The 22,253-nt window shown below is 44.3% G+C and overlaps 1 protein-coding gene and 1 pseudogene across 2 annotated transcripts in view; both read right to left on the bottom strand.

Moving 5' to 3' along the window:
* Positions 1 to 22,253, bottom strand: part of CFAP53 (cilia and flagella associated protein 53) — a 52,711-nt gene that overhangs the window by 24,305 nt on the left and 6,153 nt on the right. The window contains exons 3-6 of the mRNA XM_084781044.1: positions 20,077 to 20,250; positions 13,830 to 14,133; positions 12,916 to 13,134; positions 10,628 to 10,844 (exon numbers count right to left, since the gene is read on the bottom strand). Of these exons, the coding sequence (XP_084637170.1) occupies positions 10,628 to 10,844; positions 12,916 to 13,134; positions 13,830 to 14,133; positions 20,077 to 20,250 (914 nt within the window). The remainder of the gene's footprint in view (positions 1 to 10,627; positions 10,845 to 12,915; positions 13,135 to 13,829; positions 14,134 to 20,076; positions 20,251 to 22,253) is intronic.
* On the bottom strand, positions 15,840 to 19,545 carry LOC311597007 (aconitate hydratase, mitochondrial-like; annotated as a pseudogene). Its single transcript has one exon. The product of its transcript is annotated as an aconitate hydratase, mitochondrial-like (transcript).

Genomic DNA, 22,253 nt, shown 5'->3' on the forward strand with positions numbered 1-22,253 from the left:
ACACAGCTGCTGACCCAGAAGATTATACTCAGCAATGCTATTTGCAATGAGCAAAGGGGGAAGCAAACACTTTCCATGATAAAAACAAACTAAAGGAGTTTATGGCCTGTAAGCCAGCCCCACAGAGGGCACCTAAAGGAATGCTTTAGACCAAAAAGAAGGATAAACACACTCAAGAGCCTCAGGGAAAAAGAAATAATGTCAGGGCAGTCAATCAAAGTATCTCTTCAGGCTGGAGAGGTGCCTCAACAGTTAAGAGCACTGGCTTTGTTGGACCCTGGAGTCCAATTCGGGAAGGGGGTCGCCGCAAGAGACCACTCAAATCACACAGGCTGGAAGTATAGGTAAAATGTATTACTGACCCATCAGAAGTCCCAATTGTCGATGTGTCAGGATCCCTCAGCACTCAGGAGGTAAAGGACCCCGAGCAGCTGGTACAGGCTAGTTTTAAAGGCAAAAACCTCAAAGCAGGTGGGGTTGCTTATCAAGTTAAGCCATATGGACATTAGGACATCTGGCACTGGGAAACTTTTTGTGGGGACTTGGGTGTGGGTCTCTAGAGCGGTTACTGGAAACCATATGGGGACATCTGATATTTGGAAACTTGCATGTAACTGTTCTGGGAACTAGGGAAGAACTCTTGAGGTTAGCAGTTCTGAGAACTGGGAGAAACCTCTGGGGTCAGAAGGTTAAGTTCTAGGCAAGCAAGGTTGGGCAAGCAAACAAGCATCTTATATTTTATAATTTTACAGTTTCTCAGCTTCTCTTCCAAAGGTCCTGAGTTCCATTCCCAGAAACCACAAGGTGGCTCACAACCATCTGTAATAGGATCTGTTGCCTTCTTGTGGTGTGCATGAAGACAGCATACTTATAAACATAAAATAAATAATTTTTTAAATAAAAAAAACAAAATATATTTTCTTTGCAAATCATAAAAATAACAGCAATTAAAACACATCTTTCAATATTAACTGAAGGCTTAACTCCCCAGTAAAAAGACACAGACTAACAAACTGGATTAGTAAATAGGAGGCAGGTGTTGGAGACATGGCTTAGCAGTTAAGGGTACTGTGATTTTTCTAGGGGACCTGGGTAGGTGCCCAGTACCCATTTAGGCAGCTCACAACCAGAGGACCCAGTGCCTCTGAATGCACCTGCACTCATGTGTGCAAATCCACATCTAAACACACAAACCTACACATGATTGTAAAATAATGTTTTTTAACTAAAAAAGAAAGTTAAAAGGATCCATCTTTTGTTGCCTCTAAGAAACACATGGTATCATTAAGGACTACTGTGCCCAGATCAATCCCAAAAAAAGAACCAGAAAACACACGAAACTGCTGTAAAATGAAAGAAGACTCTTTAATTCAGCTCTGAGCTGGGTCGCACCTGATCCCCCAAATGCTAGGTCTCAGGAGCAGCCATGGCCTAGATCTGAGGTTCTTTTATCCTCACAATGTCCTTTAAGCAGAAAAGGGCGCCAAGACCACCCATGGCTTAATTTCTTTTGTTCTACCCTATGGGATGGGTTGGTTGCTAGGTAACCCTATCCCCCGGTGGGCAGGAAGGAATGTGGCCATAAAACTGGGTCTCTGATCAACTCTATCTCCCCAGTGGGACTCTTCCGGTCAGTCACTAGGCAATACTATCTCTAGTGGGGCTGATCTTTGCAGCTGGCCAGATTATCTCCTGTAGGCCTATTTTTTTTTTAACCTTTTCCTTCTGTAACCCTGAAATCCAATTTTAGTTCTTCTGGTATCTCAGATAGATACTAGCTTAGAATACAAGCACGGATAAAGATATTCCGAGCAAAAGAAAGTAGAAAACAAATGGGCATAGCTATGCTAATCTGACAAAATAGGCTTCAAACCAAAGCAGAAGAGATAAAGTGCAACACTTCATACTCACTAAGGTAACAGTCCCCCAAGAGGGCATCGCAGTATTAAACACTTCCACACCGAGCACAGGTGCACCCAGTTTCATAAAACTAACTCTACTGGATATAAAGTCACAGGTTTAATCAAACAGCATAACTGCGGGTGATTTCAATGCCCCACTTTTGCCAGTAAGGTCATCCCCACAAAAATTAAAGTTAAATGGCATCAAAAATCAGTCGGCTTAACATATATCTATGGGATATTACAACCAAACATCAAAAAACAAAACAAAACAAAAATCAAAACGAAACAAAACAACAGAACCCACATTTCTTCCAGCCACATAAACTGTTCTCCAAGTAGACCACATCTTAGGACAAAAAGCAAGCCTTATCAAATACAGGAATTGGAAATAATACTGTATTCTGACTGTCATGGAATAAAGTTACAATAGCAACAGAAACATCACAAAACACACAGACACAGACACACACACATACATGAACAGACACACACACACACACACACACACACACACACACACACATGTATGTTCAACAACATATTAGTGAACAACAACTGGAGCACTGAAGAAACCAGGAAGGAGATTGGAAACTATAGAAGTGAATGAAAACGGAACCACGTGTTCTAAAACCCACAGGGCACAGTGAAGGCAGCTCTAAGGGGGAAAGACAGATTTTGATTTCTTTTCTGTTTACACCCATTTATTTCCTTCTCTTGTCGTAGTGCTCTAGCTAAAGCTTCACCAAAACTCCCTTAGTGCTGACAAACACCTTCGTAATATAATGCAAAGTGGTAGAATATAAAGTTAACATGCAAAAACCAGTAGCCTTCCTGTATACCAATGGCAAATATACTGAGAAAGAAACCAATGAAATAATTCCATTCACTATACCCACCAAAAACTAAATTATCTGGAAATAAACATTACAAAGAAAATGAAGGCTGAGCGTGGTGGTGCATGCCTTTAATCCATGCACTCAGGGAGGCAGAGGCAAGTGAGTTCACTCAGGGAGTGCAGAGGCACTGTGAGTTCGAGGCCAGCCTGGTCAACAAAGCGAGTCCAGGACAGCCAAGACTACACAGAGAAACCTTGTCTTGAAAAACCAAAAAAGAAAAAAGAAAGAAAGAAACAAAAGATTGTGGGGTTGGAGAGATGGCTCAGTGGTTAAGAGCACTGTCTGCTCTTCCATAGGTCTTGAGTTCAGTTCCCAGCAACCACATGGTGGCTCATAACCATCTATAATGAAATTTGGTGCCCTCCTCTGGTTTGCAGGCACACACACAGGCAGAACATTGTATATGTGATAAATAAGTCAATCTTTAAAAAAAAAAAAAAACAACGAAAATGAAAGGTCTCTACAATGAAAAATTTAAGACTCTGAAAGAAGTCAAGGAAGACACTAGAAGATAGAAAAGATCTCCCATGTTCATGGATTAAAACAATCAATATTATAAAAATGTCAATTCTATAGAATTCTATCAGGTTTAACCTACAGATTCAATGAAATTCTAATAAAGATAACAATGAATTTCTTCAAAGATACAGAAAAATGCAATCTTAAAATGTATATGGAAACACAAATACTAAGGATCGCCCCAAAGGAAAAAGAGTGCTTTAGGAGTCATCACTACTTCTGATTTCAAGTTGTAGTTCAGAGCCACAGTATTGGACCAAAGCAGACACACAGAGCAATGGAACAGAGAACCCAGATATAAGTCCATGCAATTCGGCTGCCTGATTTTTGACAAATAGAAAGTATATACTGGGGAAGAGACAACACTTTCAGTAAATGGTGCTAGACAACGTGAGCATCAATACAAAGACTGAAATTACATCCTCACATTTCACCCTGCACAAAATTCAACTCCAAATGGGTCAAAGACCTCAGTGTAAGACTTGGTGCCTTAAAACTTCTAGAGAGAAAAAAGTAGGGGTATGCTTCCACATATAGGTATAGGTAAAGACTTTCTGAACAGGTCCCTGGTAGCATAAGAAATAACACCAACAACTGACAAACACCTTCAGAATATTACGCAAGTAGCAGAATATAAAATTAATATGCAAAAATCAGTAGCCTTCCTATATAGCAAGGACAAATATGCTGAGGAAAAAAACAAACAAATAACAGAACAAATGGGAATCTCATGAAACTTAAAAACATCTGTATAGCAAACTACACTGCTAATTGAGTGAAGATGCAAGTCTAAAGAATGGGGAAAACATTTTCCAGCTATATGTAGCAGGCCCCCAGACCTATCACAACATGACAGAATTGCCGTTCAGACTATAAACCCAGCATATAGACAGCACCACTAGTTAAAATGAAACAACAAAATCCATAGTTCTGGGAAAGTCTTTAAAAGTACTAACCTTGCTTTTAGGCTTCTTTTTGTTTGTTTTGTTTTGTTTTTAAGACAGGGTTTCCTCGTGTAGACTTGGCTGTCCTGGAACTCACTTTGTAGAACAGGCTAGCGTCAAACTCAGAGATACTACTGCCTCTGTCTCCCAAGTACTGAGTTCAAAGGAGTACACCATCACCACCTGGCCCTTCGTGGCTTCGTAGTTCTGCTTCTGGCTAACTGTTCTTGTTAATGGAAGTATGTCAACCCAAGATACGATTTTTGTGTTTAAGAGTTCACTCTGAGTAAGGCTCAGGACTACACTGGGATCTTGAACATCAGTGTAGTTGCCAGCCAATAAAGACTTTTTTTTTTTTTTTTTTTTTGGTTTTCTGAGACAGTGTTTCTCTGTGTAGCTCTGGCTGGCCTAGACTCACTTTGTAGACCAGGCTGGTGAGTGCTGGGAGTAAAGGTGTGTTCCACCACACCTGGCAAGACTTTTTATTGGCTTAAGTCCCAAAACATTTCTTGAGGTTCCACCCAGATCCTAGAGACCAGACCTCAAGATATGGGGGTTTGTTGGAGGATTGTCACGACCCCTCCAGTGGAGTCTGTGTGACAAATGTTACTGCACAACCCGAGGCGATGACCCCTGCCCAAGGAGAGCCTCCTGGAATGGGTCTGATGTTCCTGCCAGGAGTAACTGATTGCAGCCTTCTTTTTACTCATTGTGTTGGCATATTCTGTCTTTATTTTTTCTCCTAACCTTACTCTCGTATCAGAACTTTTCAAACATGATGACCATTTCCCTGATAACTCCCTAACATGGGACAGCAGGCAAGGACCATTCAGGCCCGGAGTTCACCACCAAGTTCTGCTCTTCTTGTTAAAAGAAACATGGCTAAGAATTAATCATCAGTTAATAATTTATATTATAACTTACAAATAAAGTGTTTAAGAAAGCTCCAGATAGTGGCGCTCAGGTAAAAAGAAGAACTAAGGAAAAACTGTCTTGGCACACAGATGTTTGGCATAATGAGAGGACACTGACCCTTGATAAAGAGGGCGCGTGCGTACTGATACCAAGCTAATGACTTAAGAACGATGACAACACTATTACTTTGCATTCTGTACTTTGTACTGTGTATGCCTGACTGCTCACTGACTTCCTTGAATCTACTCCATGGGAAATGTAACCACAACACACTCCGTTTCAAAAAATGTGTATAAAAATCTAGATTGCTTGCCTGCAAAATACACTCAGACTTAAACTCTTTCCTGGGTTGGTCTGTCTGTCACTTTGCCGAATCTTTGTACACCAAAGCTTCGAGAACTCCCGTTCCCCAGGACCTATACCCAACTGAGACAGTTCATGGCAGGGGATGGTCTGATGTATTTTGACACTAATTACTACTTACTGTCTGTGTGGCCCACCTTTAATTAAGAAAAAGCCATCCCACCTGGGCAGGACAAAGGAAATAGGTGGGGATAGGAGAGAGAGGAATTCTGGGAAGAAGAAAGACCACCACGAGAAAAAAAAAGAAAAAGACCTAAAGGGAAGAGAGGAAGGCTGCCATGGGTTAGATGGAGGAGAAGCACATGGCCGGCAGGGATGAAGAATCCGGCCCAGATGAAGAGCATTAGCAAGTGTTTGAGATTATGGATGGAAGGTAGCTTGATAAAAGTTATTAAAAACAGATGGCCTGGAATTGAGGCAGGAATCCCATGCCTGCCACACTATGAGAGGTAGTTTAGAGGACTGGTATCTGCCCTGCCCCAGGCTAACTAAGGCTATTTTAAAATATAACAAATGTCTTAATTGATTACTAGCCTGGCCTACTGATAATACAGATAATTTAAAAACACTAGGGGTTCTCAGAACTGCTGGCAACAGGGAAGAGTTTGGTGGTCAAGGGGCTGGGGGAAGGGAGGCCGATTAACAATCTGAGATGTTCCAGGTCCCCACGACACCCTTCGGTCAAATACTGCCTAATTGGAACAAACTAGAGTCTCCTGGTCTGTGACCTCTGGAAGAGATGTGAAGACTAAAGCTATAATTTAAGTCTAAATTATTATTCTTAAGAGATCTATAAAACAAAAATGTCTCTGATCTTTAAGCCCCACTTGCCTGAGGACAGCTAACTTCCTGGGATGCGGGGGGGCTGTTGTGCAAGCCAAATGTTTTCACTTCTGTAAACAAGCTTGATTGCCCCAACCGCACTGGATATGCTAAATCACACATAGGCAGGAAGTATGTCAGGAGGCAAGCTTGCCCCCTCTGGACAAAGGTAGAAGCTGCACAGCCTTTTGGGGGTTGCCTTTATAAGCCTCTGACTAACGAAATTTGGTGCCATTCTCCCAGAGTCCTGTGTATGGAACTAGCCAGTGTCCATCACCCTGCCCAGTATTTGATAAATCTTCGTTCAAATTTGGCTCAGAAATTGTGGTAGTGCCCTTATTCCCAACCTGGTGGGATTAATAGTCTCGTTAAACCACCTTTTGTTTCGATGCAGAAGAGGGTGGATACAGAACGCTGATCCAGAATCTGTGTGGAACAGCACCAGGTTACCCTGTTTTAAATGTATGGTGGTTACCCTGGCTGTCTTGACTCGAATTTGTGTGTGTGTGTGTGTGTGTGTGTGTATGTGTGTGTGTGTGTGTTTCTATGTGTTCTTGTCAGTTCTATTTCCCTGTATTGACCAGTGGGAGACACCCCCTCCTCACCTTAAGACCTGCACCCTGTCCTGATGGGGACCTGAATTCTTTTGGCTTTGCCAGGTTGCCCAGAGAAATCCTCAAAAAAACAAAAACAAACAAGCTCCACCTGTTCCACTCAGAGAGCTCACTTGTCCATCCCTGAACTCCCTCAGTTGGGAACTGTTAGGCTTGGGCCCCCTGCGGCTATGCCCTGGCAGGTATGCAACTGTTATTCTGTCCTGGCAGCTTCCTGTTGTGAACATTGTGCCTCGCTGAGCTCACCACAAGTTCCTGTTTTGCACGCTGGTTACCTTGGTTACATGGTTCCTCTTGTCCTGGGGACTTCCCATCTACATCGCCTTGTATTTTTCCACCTGCCTCTGTACTGTATAAAAGGCCTTGGCCCCTCCTCATTAAAGGGCATTCTCTTAGAACCGATGACCTGCTGTCTTGAGTGTTCTTCAACCCGCAGTTCCTCGCTTGATACATTGGTGTAATTGTAGCACGGGTGCTGCATCCCTCTAAAGGTCCGGATGGATGATTGGAGGCCTGGCTTCTTATCCAGGTCCCCTGCCACCTCAGCAGACCTCATACCAGGAGGGGCAAATAGCAGCCCAAGGTGTTTGTTCCCTGTGCTCCCTCACCTGCTCTAAGCCACCCTAGGGAAGAGAAAAAGAGAAAGTTCCACTCCTTTCTTTCTCATGATTTATGTCTTTTCAACCAGTGGTCCATATAACTGGAACCCTCAAGACCTGCCTTTCTCTGAAAAAAAAAAAAAAAAAAAGTAGAAAAACTGCCTCTGCGACAGGTGTGTGTGTGCACACAGATTGCTACTGGACAATTCAGCCCAGATAAAATGGATTTTCCCTTCTGTACAACACTGACCAAGGTGACTTTAAACAATTTTTGCTAGGCCCTTTCTAGAAGGATTAAAGGCAGCTGCTGAAAAGAGTTCTTTTGTTACCCAGTTGGCCCCAGATATTAGAAAAATGTTATGAAAGTTTAAAAAAAGAAAGAAAGATAAATAGGTCCCAGTTGCTGGAGATAGTTCAAATGGTGTTAACTACTGAGAGCCGGTAGGGACAAATCTAAAGGGAACTTTTATTCGCCTGCTTCAGTTATCTCAGAAGATTACTGCCTCTGTCTGCAGGCCTGATCCTGAAAGCTTTAGCCTCTATACCATCTCACCTAGGCCTAGAGTGTTTGCAGCCTCTGAGACCTGTTGCTTAATAATCTCACCGTTTCTTGTTCCTACTGAACCCAGAGCTGGATGATTCAAGTCTGCTGTTCTGGCTCAAACTCCTCTCCCAGCTAACTTATTCAATCTGGCTTTTCTCTTGGGCCAACAAATTGGTCTGCTTGGCTTTAAACTAGCTCCAACAATCTTTTCTGATCTTCTGGCTCCTTCTCATTTTCTGTTTCATTAAGCTTTGTCACAGGTCTTCACCTGAGTTCTCTCTCTGCAACCTGTCTCTCTATTACTATCCATTAAGAGGGCCTCTTCCCCGCCTCTCTCTCTGCATTGCCCCTTCAGTAGCTTTCCTTTCTTCTCTCTTCTTGTGAGAACTGGGTGTATCCTATTCTGTTAAATCTTCCCTGATTTGTCATTTTCTTTTTCTGCCACTCAATTAGACAGAGCTTTCAATCACACATGTGCTTCCTTCTACAAACTAATGTTACCTTCATTGTTTGGGATTAAAGGTGTTGTACCATCAGGCCTGGACCTAAAACTTCTCGTTACCTGACATTTGCTCTATACCAGGCTAGCCTTGAACTCAGATCTGCTTGCCTATATTAAAGGTATGTCTGTATTCTAGCTGGATCCATGACTGTCATGAAATGAAAGATGAAATCAGGTATATGGGAGCTGCAGTTGTCACTGTAACTGAAATGATTTGGCTCCGTGCCAGATCAGAGAACAGAAGTGATCCATCTGACCCAGGCTCTCAGATGACGGTAAAGGACACCTAACATTGTATATATGAACATCACCATGCTTTTACTACTGCGCATGCCCATGCTGTGATCAATGCTGAATTAAATCCTGGCCCTCCTATAGGCTATTTGGTTGCCCCTACAAACTGCTACCCTCCACTATGCCACTTCAATGACATAAAAAAGATGACTCCCCTGAGGCAAGGAGTAACCAGGCTGCTGACGTAGCGACCCAAAAAAATGGCCCTAAGATCCTCGGGGGTCTGTTGATATTCTGAGGACATACCCTGACTGGGTGTTACCTGAGACTCCATGGTGCAACCAAGAAGAAACAGAGGAAGTAAAAGGAGGAAAAAAATGGACATCTCAAACCCACAGGTTGGTGGAGGACATCAGAGGGAAAGACCATTCTTCCAGAAACAACTGGCAGGACTCTAGGAACCAACCTTCACCAGGCTACTTACTCATCTGGGCTCCACAACCCGTAGTCCCTCGCTCATATACATTGGGGTATTTGCAGCGCAGGTGCTGCAGTGTGGTATTTTTCCATTGGAAACAGACTTGTGAGAGAACAGGTGATGTTTGCCCACTAGAAGAACTCTCTCTTACAGGGGCATGGTTTTTGACAAATGATAAACATCCTAGTACTGACTCTGGGAGAATACACATACACACACACATACATACACTCCAAAACAAGAGGCTGGGCTTTTCTGACTTTTTGGTTTGGCCATTGCTGCTTATTGTTTGCCTATTCATCGGTCTGCTTCAATACACTCCTACGGAGAATCACTCCAGAGAACGCTTCGAGGTTCCAGCGGTTGCTCTGGGTTCCAGCTGCTGTGGCTGCAGTCACCTTTGCTGAATTGCTGGTTTCCTGTTTAACAGGTCTGCTGGAATCCTGACGATGAAGAGTGGCATCGCCCCAAGGAACAGGGCCTAAAAAGGTCCACTTCCCCTGTCCCCATCAACCTCTTTTCTCTCCTATCTAGGGTAGGTGGGTTGGAAGGGAAGTGTAAGCATTAAAGAACCCCAATCAAGTAGGTTTGAAAAGATCGAAGCCCACAGTCTCTGAATAGAAACCCTTCTGAGCCATCAGTCATCTGAAATGTCAAAATGTCATAGTGAGAACCTTGGAGAGAGGACACTTTGAATGGGAAAAACAAAAACAAAGGGAATGAGCTATTTGAGCTGACTTCAAAGGACACCTAGGGTTTCTTAAGATTCAACCCATCACAGGCTGTTAAAAATCGATTTATACCATGTAGTGGACAGAAACCACTACAAAAGGAAACGAGGAGCAGATTAAAGGGAGAAGAGAGAGGCACATTATCTGCATCCCTCCATTTCCTGTCTTTTATAGTCATCGAGGTAAGCAGTGCTCAAAGCACACCCTGTTCTTGACCTTGAGAACACTTCCTCTGGAACTACGCAGTGTCTGCTAGACTATTAAGTTTCTCATTCATTTATGTCTTGTGTCCTAATTCGATAAGATTTGCAAAAGCAGAAGTCTTAGTACTTGCAACATTCACGGACTTTCACAGATACATACTTAAATATTTTTGGTTGTTAAAGTAACAGCATGCGGGGAGGAGACGACGGGAGAGCCGTTGGGGAAGGGTAAATGAGAGCACAGCATAATGACATATATGTATTGAAGTGTCACAGTCATTTTGAATTGAATGCTAACTAAACAACTAACCTTTAAGAAGTAAAATAAAAAGATAAGATAGATACAGTTAGTTCCTTACCTCTTTCTTGAACTTGGAGTTTTCTTGTACACATGACTTCGTTCATGAGCTGCTTCCTTGCCGCCTTTTCAAGTGCGAGCTCTCGATCCTTCTCAGCCAACTTCTTTGCCTTTATGTCCTCTAGTAATCTGTCCAGTTCTTCCTCCTGGGCTTTTTCTTCCATTCGTCGCTGCATTAGATAGTCATTGTATATCTTCTGTTCTCTTCCCATTTCTTCCTACAGAGTAGAAATTAATTCATGGTATTAGAACACATCAGTGAATAGAAGCAAGTTAATGTTTAATTACATGGAAACTTATTTTGTATGTAAGTGGTGTGTGTGTGTGTGTGTGTGTGTGTGTGTGTGTGTGTGTGTGTGTGTAGGTCAAAGGACAACTTTCAAGAACAGGCTCTAACTTTCTACTTAGGGATAGAACACATATCAACAGGTTTGATGGTAATCTCCTTTCTCTGCTGAGCCATCTTATTGACACCAAGGGAAGTCATAAAAGCAGTATTCTAAAAGATACAATCCTTATCTTGTGACACTATATACTTAAGCAATCAGTGATACACGATTATTTCTGGGATTTAGTTCAAAGGACTCAGAAGTGATTGTAGGTGTAGACAAGAATGTGTCACGGACATGAGGACAAGTCATTAAGGCTTTGTTTGACAAAGTTCCAAAGATCTCCAGCTGATCACCACTGCCCTTAAATATTATGAATGGCCCAGGTGTAATTTTGCCTAAAAACTACCTTGAAATCTACTTTTTTCCCTAAAACTGCCTTTCTCTCCATTTCTCAGCCCTAATAAAATTTACACTGGAAAAGTTTTTCCCACAGAGAATGTTGAAAGAAGGCATCCAGCCAAAGGCTTGAGGCAATGAGAGAGTCTTGGCTTTGACTTTTATGTGCAGCCAGGCAGAAACTGCTTGAAAGAAAGTTAGGACCTTGACATAACAGTACCTGGCTAGATACTGTTAGCTATAGAAAAGTTTCTTTAAAATCTGCTTGGAGAACAATAGAAGGTGGGCTTGGAACATCATGCTTTACAGATATTTTACAATAGAGGACCCTTGGCAGTTAGCCTAGGCTTGGATAGAACACCTGTTGGTTTGGGACTGGAATTAAGTCAAGTTTTTTCTGTGTTAAGAATATTTAGTTTGCCGGGCGTGGTGGCGCACTGCCTCGGGAGGCAGAGGCAGGCGGATCGTTGTGAGTTCGAGGCCAGCCTGGTCTACAAAGTGAGTCCAGGACAGCCACGGCTAACCCAGAGAGACCCTGTCTCAAAAAACCAAAACCAAAAAAAAAAAAAAAAAAAAAGAATATTTAGTTTGATAACAATTGAGATGTAATCTGAATAAACTATTTAAAAATTTTAAAAAAAGAGTATCTAGTTCAAGTTATATTGCTACCTTGTTATGACAATCATGTAAACACAATGGTTTTAGCCCAAGAAAATTTATGATTAAACTTTACTGAGTATTGTTTAAGTTGAAGGTTTCGGAAGCTTGTTAAGGACACAAGAGGGTTCAGACTATTCTTTGTGTCTGCTTGAAATGTTTGACAACCCATTTTCGAGTAAGTTGATCTAAATTCTCTCTCAAAGAGTTTCCTAAAGCAGTTATCAGCACACTTTCAGTGGGAATACTGCTACCCTACAATGGGTTGGTCTGAACATCAACACGGATGACATAAGTAATCTATAAAGAGACACTCCACCTAGGAGACTATACAGAAGGCAAATAAGGACATGAAATAGCCAGGCATGGTAGCGCACTCCTTTAATCCCAGCACTCGAGAGGCAGAAGCAGGCAGATCTCTGTGAGTTTGAGGCCAGGTTCCAGGACAGCCAGGACTGTTACACAGAGAAACCCTGTCTTGAAAAACAGAACAAACCAGCCAAACAAACAAACAAACAAACAAACCCATAAAACACTGTTTCGCATCATTAACCAGTACAGAAATGCAACTTAAAGCCATATGTGATATTAGTCAACGTGTACCATAATGAAGCAAAAAGAGTGACAATATAAAATGCTAAAGAGAATTTGGGGAAACTAGGGTGCTCTTGTATGGCTGGGGGCGGGGGTGCAAGGTAGCTATCTTTTAAAGTCTTCCCTCCTTTCCTAACTCCCCCCCTTCCCCTCTCCCTCTCTCCCTCCCTCCCTTCCTTTTCTTTCTGGTATTAGAAACTGAGCTCAGGGCCTTGCACCATAAAACACACTGAAAGTAACAACCCACAAGGCTGACAGCTCCACAGACAATCCTGACCAGCCTTTAGTAGGCACGGAATAAGTATCTTACTCTCTTCTGCTGCTTCTTATCTGCCTCGTCTTCTAAGTCTTGAAGGGCCCGTCCCACGAGTTTCATGTTCAAGTCTGTTTCCTCTCTGTGCTCCTGCTGCACAGCCTCCATCTTCTCTTGCACGGCTTTTTGCAAACTCTTCCTGGTTTCCTGTCTCATCTTCTGTTTCTGGAGCTTCTCTTGTTCCTTCTCTCGTTTGATCTGTGCATTGTTCTCCTCCTAAGGAGGAATAATGAAGATGAATCAGAAGAGTCATGCGTTTGCTGTAAGGGGTGAGCCTAACCCATTTCTTGGGATTTATGCACACAGCTGCATTGGGGATGGGAGCAGCAGAAAGGGAGTTTGCTTTTCTTTATTTTTCTAAGATTTATTTATTTATTTACTTAATTATTAAGCATGCAGTGTTCTGTCTGTCTGTAAGCCTGCAGGCCAGAAGAGGGAATGAGATCTCATTATAGATGATTGTGAGTCAACATGTGATTGCTGGTAATTAAACTCAGGATGTTTGGAAGAGCAGCCAATGCTCTATAACCTCTACGTCACCTCTCCAGCCCCCATGGAGCTTGCTTTTTAACACAGCTGAGTCAGCAACAAAGCTTTGTAGAAATTGCTCTATGTGTGAGTGTAAAGTAAATAGTAAGTAGGTGTGTAGTCCAAAATGAACCAAAAAGAAAAAAAAAGAGTAAAAGGAAATGATCTTTGATCCCAGTACTCATCACTCATCACATGCCAGCCCAGTGTTCCGGCCTTTAGCTTCTGTGCACATCTGTGCATTTATTATTAAGCAGCAACGAGACTTCCAAAGTGGAGATGTGCTTAATGGACCAGCCCCAAACTCCAAGCAGACTGTATTAGCAGTCGGGCAAACAGCTCTGCTGATGGAGCGCATCACTGGAATGTTTGAAAGGGCTCACCAGGAAGCGGGCCTCTTCTTCCTTCAAGCGCTGGGCCGCCTGCCTCTGTGCCAGCATGCTGGTGACTTGAGCATTCAGCCCCAGGCGTGTATTTTCCACCAGCTCCTTCTGTCTCTTCTCTTCTTGGGCTTCTCTCTTTTCCTTAGCTAACCTGTCTTCCTCCCAGAGCTTTGCGAACAGCTGCTCTTCCACCAGCTTTTGCCTTTTCAGTTCATTGTTGAATGCTACCTGTGCTTTCCGCTCCTCAACTACCTTTTTCTCATGGATGCTAACCAGTTCGCTGCGGAGCTCCTCACAGCGTTCCCTGAAAAAAGACATTCCAAAAGGCAAACCGCAGTATCTTATGAGGCACTGTTGTATTTAGGCATATGTCTACACAGTAATGCACCGGAGTAAAAACACAAACACAAACAAAATAACTCAGATGTAGGCTATCCAGATGGAAGAAATGTGAGGGAGCAGTAGAGAGGGAGACAGGTCTAAGAGGATACCCTAAGATACAGGCACTGCCCTCAGGCAAATAGGTTTTGAATCCTTGCTCTACCATTTCTTTCATGACTTTGGATCAAAACTTTAACTTATCTAGCTAAGTGTGGTGATATGCGCCTTTAGTTCCCACACTCAAGAGATAGAGACAGGCAGATTTCATTGAGTTTGAGGCCAGCCTAGTCTACCTAGTGAATTCTGGGATATCCAGGGCTACACAGTGAGACCCATGTCTCAGAAGGAAACACTGACCTCACAGGAGGGGATCAGTGAAGTCACCATACAGACACAAGAGGGGGGCAGAGAGACAGACAGACAGACAGACAGACAGACAGACAGACAGACAGAGCAAACTGTCTGGATTATACAGGAAGAGCCTCTAGGGGAGGGGAAGCCCAGGCCCTGGGTTGAAAGTTTCGGGCAGAGGGTGTTGTATGCTACCCTGCAACAACTGACAAAAGCTGGGAGAACCCGGAGGCCTGGTCCAATTGGATATGTTAAATAGGTCTGACACCCCAAAAACAGCACTGGCTGCTCTTGCAGGAGACCCTGGTTTAATTCCAGCCCCCACACAGCAGTTCACAAACATCTCTAACTCCAGTTCCAAGGCCTTCCTGGGTACTAGGCACATGAGTGATGCACTTACATCCATGCAGGGAGAATGCTCATAAATATAAAGTAATAAAAACAACAAATGTATTTATTAAATGAATAAAAAAGGCTAGTGACTGTTTTAATCACTTCCAGGAAATACTGAGCTTTTAAAATCCCTTCTGAGGATAAAAATCTTAAAATTAAAAGACACATGAAACTGATAATCATATCATGTGACCACTGCTACCCTGAAGGTCTTGGATAAAAAAGGGGGAGAGAAAAAGAGAGCAAACGAAGAAACCAACTCTAATCTTTTTTGACTTGGTTTTGTTATTTTTTTAAATTATGTATATGTGTTTCTGTCTGTGTGTGGGTATGTGCACCTGAGTACAGGTGCCAATGGAATCCAGAAGAGAACATCAAAATCTCTGGAGTTGGATTTACAGCTGGTTGTGAGCTGCTGCATCTCTGTGCTGCAGACAGAACTTGAGGCTTGTGTAAGCGCAGTACATAGCTCTGAGCTCCGTAACAGCACTTTATTTGTTTGTTTGTTTGTTTGTTTGTTTATTTAGACTTGGATCTTTTTTTTTTTCTTGTAAGAACAAAAGGTTCTCTAAAATCCTTCTGCCACCAGTGAAATGATCAGGCAGAATACAAACTCCTGTAGAGGGAGTTGCTGCCATCAAAAATAAATACAGTTGCATGGGTTGCTCAAGGATGAACCAAACTGAACAGGAAGGCAGGGACTGGGACCTAACACTAAATGGCGCCCACAGTGTGCTCACTCAATGGGCTGAGGATGGAGAGAGGAAGAAGCAGGTCTGATCACCATGCTGGAATGAGCAGATCTGGCTCTGACGATGCACACAGACCTGTCCTTTTGGCACCCAGCAAGGTCCAGTGTAACAGGACAGCCAGCCTGGACCTTCCTTATTGCTGCAGCCCCTTCATCCTCTGTAGGGAACTGCCCTAAACCACTCGATGTGAGTCTCACTGAAGGTGTGGTTCATGAGGATGGTCTCCTGGGTCCCATTGGGGTGCTTGATGATGACGTCAGAGGCTTGCCAGGGGGCAAAGTCCTTCCGGCCTCGAATGGGCAGCTTGTCCACTGGATGGATCTTATTGTAGTCAGAGGGGTCAGCAAAGGCAAGGGGCAACAAGGCCTGCTTCTTTATATTGGTTTCATGGATCCTGGTGAAGATGGCCCGACACCCAAGATGCCGGGGCTCCATTGCTGCATGTTCCTGGCTTGAGCCTTCACCATCACCACCCTCCTGATGCCATGTTTCTTATGGTAGGGAGCAGTGTCACAGACAGGGCCAAACTCCTGGGTAACAGCATTGCACACAGAGTTGCCTTTGCCATTTTTGATGTTGATGGTACCAATAAGCAGGTTACTAGAGATGCTGTCTAGATGCCCACAGTACCTGAGCCCCGAGCCAGCAGCAGAAATGTGGTCTGTGGTGCACTTCCCTTTAGCCTTGATGAGGATCTGCAGGTCTTCTAGGTCTTTGCTGTCCCACTTGTCATAAAGGCTCCAGGAGATGCAGCCGCTGGCTGGTAGGGCTCACATCCATCCGCTGCCCGCTGCTGTCTTGGGGGAGAGAGAGGGGTGGCGGTGCTGGTAAGTGTCCTGCCCTGGGTCAAAGTCCAATCGGGGAAGCTCTTCTGCATCTGGAGCCTCCTCCAGCTTGAACTTCTTGCCATCCTTGCCTGTCAATAAGTCAGTTTATGTGTTGAGCTTAAGGGGTCCTGCAGTGGCCGAGGCTGTGACAATCTCTGGGGATATGAGAAAGGCACTGGTTTTGGGGTTTGCGTCATTGCAGCCAGTGAAGTTCCTGCTGTTGACGATGGTGCTCTTCTCCCCCTCCTTGATGGCATTCCTGTCCCACTGGCTGATGCAAGGGCCATAAGCATTCACTGAAACGATTCCACCCACAGTCCCTCAGGATCTGTGCATAGCCATCCCACTCAGCGGTGGCACGGATCTGCTCAGAGCCTGGAGTGATGGGGAACTGGGGCTTGCACTTGAGTCTGTGGGCCAGTGCCTGCTTGGCCACTGCTGCTGACCGTCCCAGGTCCTCATAGCTGCCAATCAAACCCATCCTGATGTCCAAAGGCCAGCCTTCCTTCTCTGCCACAGTACCCAATTCTGCCACTGGGTGAGCCCAGTCTGGAGTAAAGGGTCCACTGATATGTGGCTTTAGCTCATTGAGCTTAATTTCAATCACTTGGTCCTACTGGCAGCCGGGGTCAGGCACTAAGTGGTCCTGGAGTTCTTCAGCTAGGTTGGGCTCAGCCTGTCTTGCTCAGGCCCTTCTTCATCTTGTGGTTGTACGGGAACACTGATGTAGTGGCCCCAATCTCTGCACCCATGTTGCAGACTGTTGCCGTGCCACTGCAGGAGATGGAGTCAACATCAGGCCCCTGGTATTCCACGACAGTACCCGTGCCACCGTGAGGATGCCTGCCACATCTTTGGGTGAGGTCCAACTAGAGAGGGGGGAGCCCGTCAGCTTCACACCAATCGCCTTGGGACACTTCAGCTCCCGAGGGATCCCAGCCATAATATCCACAGCATCAGCACCCCCTACTCCTATGCAGATGCCTCTCAGGCCACTACCACTGGGGATGTGGGAATCGGTGCCAATCAGAAGAGCCCCTTGGTATGCATAGTTCTCTAGAATGATCCGGTGAATGATTCCAGCCCCAGGCCTCCAGAAGCCCATGCCATACTTGGCAAGCTGGGCCTCAATCAGATGGTCACAGTGGATGATTGATGGCATGGTCACTTTGGGCAACCCACTGCTAATGAACTGTAGCATAGACAGCTGGGCTGTTTCATTCTGCATGGCTACCCGGTTGGTACCCATATGTCTTTCCCTGCTCAATCTCCTGGTTGGCTGGGTCATCCAGGTGTCCATGTACAATCCTGAGAGAGCCAGAGGCCGGTTCAGTGTCAATGTTCTGCTCTAGCAGGTCATATCAGATGTACTTGTTGGGCTCAGAGTGGCTATTGGCCGCCTTGGCCTGTTGGCATAGGACAGGGGCCACATGGTACTGATGCACACCCAGGGCCTTCTGCAGCTAGGTCACCCAGTAGGCTGGGAGGCGCCATTTTGTGCACTGACAAAGATGAGGTCACCATGACAGCAATTCTTAATGTCCACGTCTTAGAAGTATAAGAGTCCAAGGATCTGAAAACGAAGGGCCTCTGCAGTGTGTGTCAGAAAGCAGATCAGAAAAGAATCACGGGGCCAGAATAAGCAGACAAGAAGAAATGGAGATCCACCACATATTTGGCAGAGGTAGAAACAGCAGCAGCAGAGGGATAGACCAATTTTACCAAAGACTTCTGGGATAGGCTTTTGTCATGAGAATTTTGAAATTTTGATTACTTTAAAAACAGAAATATACGCTGGGCCTGGTGGCACACAGGCGGATCTCTGTGAGTTCAAGGCCAGCCTGATTTACAAAGTGAGTCCAGGACAGCCAGAGCTACATAAGAAACCCCGTCTTCAACCTCCCCCCAAAACCAAAACAAACAATACAACAAAACCCCACAGAAATATAGTAAGAATATGTTTTTGTTTTGATCCCAGGTGTGGGAATATGGGACTGCTTTGAAGCAGCTGACTATGATTTGCCTCATGCAGAGAAGTGATTTTTGCCAGCTGCAGATAGTTTCTACGACTGTGTGGCATTTGCAATGCTGGGGATTTTTCAGAAGGTATAGAAATGCTAGGGCCCTGAGAAATGGGGTGGGTTGCTGGTGGGTCATTGCTTGCTATTGGTTGAGGTTTGTTAAGTAGTCATGCACAAAGAAGAAATAAGGAGGAGGAGGAGGAGGGAGAAGAGGAAGAGGAGGAGAAATAATTAGATCTCCTGACTGTGACCTGCCCCAAGGAGTATGATGCCCCTAATCAGCAGGGAGTAGTCTAACCATAAAGTCGCCCCCTTTCCTCTCTATCCTTTTTTCTCTCCTAACTGGTATTGGGGGTCAAAAGGGTGGAAGAAAAGGGATGGGGAAGAGTAGAAGAAAGAAGAACCTATAAAGTAGCAAGTGCTGGCTACAGGTTTCAAAGAACTTGATACCAACAGCAATGCTGAAGTTGAGAAATAATATTATCTTATTTGGCACTCTGTAGAAGGCAAGCACAGAATACAAGAGCGGGATTATAAGGCAAACTGAGCACTTGTGTTTTAAGTGACCTATGATATGATTATCATGATTTAAAGTATGGTCACTGTGTACACCTTCTAAGGCTATAATTTACAGTAAGTTAGCATTCCTAAGTCATTTTAATAGACCAGTTAGAATGGGGGATTGTCTCTTTCAGACCGTGGTGATTCTTAAAGAGGATGGATTCCCCAGCCTGAAGAGGTCAAGCCCTGCTGGCCACAGCCACCTCCTGTGCACAGAGAATTAAAAAGCAGGCTGTGCTCTTCACAGCTCTTAACTTGTCCCAGCTCTTCTGTGCCCTCTGTTGAACTAGACCACTGATGCAAAGCTTTCACCAGCCCCGGAGAAGTTACAGAAGTCTGGTGTTTCCTTTGTTCTTAAAGTTGCTCTGGGGACTTTCTGTGAAGAGGCATCCCAGGGCCCAACCCCCACCTATCCCAAGTGGTCCAGTATGGGAGGGGGCTTTCTCCTCTCCTCCCCTCTCCTTTCTTCCCTTTCATTTCCCTCCCCTCCCCTCCCCCCTCTCTCCTCTTACCTTACCCCCTCCTCTCTCCTTTTCCTCTTTCTCCTCTTCTCTCTCTTCCTCTCCTCCCTCTACTTCCTGTCCTCTTCTCCTCTCTCTCCTTTTCTCCATCTCCTTCTCCCTTTTCTCCCCGTCTCTCCTCTCTCTCCCTCGCCGCCCCCCTCCTCCTTCTCCCTCTTTCTCTCCTCTCTCTCTCTCCCTCTCCTTCCTCCCCCTATCCTCTCACCCCTCCCCTTTAAAGCCCCTATTGTGCATTCCCAGCTACTATACCATTCTCTGTCTCCTGTTCTCCCTCCCACTTCAAAGAACCATCACGGTCTTGACACTCTCCCTCCTGATGACCACTGTTCCTGAAGCTTCCATTCCTGGACTAGCCACCGCTGCTTTGTCATTCTCACTGGAATATTCTGTGTAACACCGCCACGTGCACATTCTGCAGGTATACTCTGGCAACGTATTACCTGAATTGCTGATCTAATTTTTCAGCTACATAATCCTGCCTTTCTTTTTCCTTCTTCTCTCTTAATAACTTGGTTCTCTCTCTCATTTTGTCTTTTTTCTCTTCAATGGTTTCTCCTTTCGATTGCATTTCCGTAAAATACTCATTTTCTTCTGATGCTAAAAGTTCACGTAGCCTGAAACAAACAAGAAACAATTAGCCAAAATTATCATTTCAACTGACTTTTGTCCTACTGATTTTCTGATTTAGTGTCTAATCATTCTTTAAGAAATAAAAAGTCACTGTGAGGTTAAGGAAATAACTCAGTAAAGAGCGTGCCTTGCTAGGTTGAATTTCTTCTCCAGAACCCACTTTGAAAGAATAGAAAAATAATAGCCTGAGGGTGTGAGTTTGGTCCTGGGACCCACACAGTAGAAGGAGAGAACCAACTCCCAAAAGTTGTCCTCTGACCTCCACATGTGAACGGAAAAATTTTTAATTAGCATTAAAGCAACCAGAACAGCAGAGCTCTCTAACTCATAAGTGCAGGTCGACAGGTATGCTAGCCCATGGTCCCAGATGATAAGTCACAAAGAATGCGGAGATAGGAGACAAAGGCCTATTGAATGTTCCAGGGACCGGCTGGCCATAAAAGATAGGGAGGATACACAAGGACAAATTCCTGAGAGAAACAGGTACCAGACATGGTTGAGTGAGTAATGAGCCAAGACCCCTCATCCGATCTTATGGTGTCTGCTTAATCCCCCCTTGAGACCCACACACAATGTCCCAGGTTTGAGTTTTAACCAGATGTGTCCTTAGCTCAGATAAACATCCACCCTCGGGTTCCAAGAAAAACAGGAACCAAGGACTGTTCCCATGTGATTAAGTCTGAGCTTACCCCCCGATCTGCCTACGCAATTTGCTGATGTTCAAATGTTTGAAACAACCAATCGTGTGTGGCTGCGCCAAAACTTCCCACTCCCCCCCCCGACCCTTGCCCATATAAACCCCTAACCCCTGGGCTTCTGGGTCGACCCCTCTGTCTCCTGCGTGAGATACGTGTCGACCCGGAGCTCTGCCAATAAACTGCCTCATGTGTTTACAGCAAGACGGTCGTTTGTGTGTCTTTGGGTGCGCGCCATCCCGAGGCTTGAGTGAGGGTCTCCCTTCCGGGGTCTTTCACATGCACAGTGACACTCCCAATAAGTAGTGTTGAAAAAGTCACTGTGGTTCTCCATAGAGTAAGACCTTAATCTGAGCTATATTTTGTTTGATAATATACAGATGACCCATGAAATATCTATCTTCAAAAGTAGCAAAATGGACAGATCTTATTAAAGAAACAAACCCTAAAACAGTGTATTCTTTGTTTTTCCATCAAAATGTAGTTAACATAAGTAAAAATATTAACAAATAATAGTTATTGGTTCGAATGTGAAAAACTTAGGCACGACCTTAACTTGATTTCTTTTTGCACAATAGTAAACATTGTGGTTTGGTGAGCTAAGAACATAGCAATATTTTAGAGAACGTGTCTAACATAGGAGAGGCGCATAGCATGATCCCCAGTGAAGGGACCACGTTAGCAGGAACCACAGTAGCAGCAGTCAGACTGCATTTGGTTAAGAGCTGCTAAGTCTCCATTGTTAAAACAAAGACCATCCAACTCTGGTGCAGAGAGCATTCCCTGTACGAGGTTAAGCTGACCAAGAGCCACTAACTAAAAATAATGTTTATGTTCTGAGGAAAATGTTTATACCTTCAGTTCTGGGGAAAAGTCTTTGTACCAGATCATTTCAACCACAAAACTATACTTATGATCAATATATCCTGTGGCCTTAATAGTAAAAAAAAAAAAAAAAAAAAAATCCCCAGCCACACATGCAGCTGTCCTCCACAGCAAGCTGACAGGACCAATCAGATTAAAGGTAGGCAAGACCTGCTTTGTCTAGTTAGTAAAAATAGCTTGAGTCAGAGTGGACCACCCTGTTTCCCTGGTAACCCCTTGCATGAGCTAATTATGGTTTTTCCTATATATACTGACTCTAACAGAGGCTGGGGGAGGGGTTCACAGTTTCAATATTCTTACATTGAGCTGTGTCCCTGGCTGCCAGCATCTGTGCCTGTGCTTGCAAATAAAGGTTGTCTTGTTTTGTTTTTTGTTTCTGTTTTTCCTTTCTTGTTCCTCTCACAGGT

This window comes from Acomys minous, assembly GCF_964271855.1.
Source record: "Acomys minous genome assembly, chromosome: 4".
Lineage (NCBI taxonomy): Eukaryota > Metazoa > Chordata > Mammalia > Rodentia > Muridae > Acomys > Acomys minous.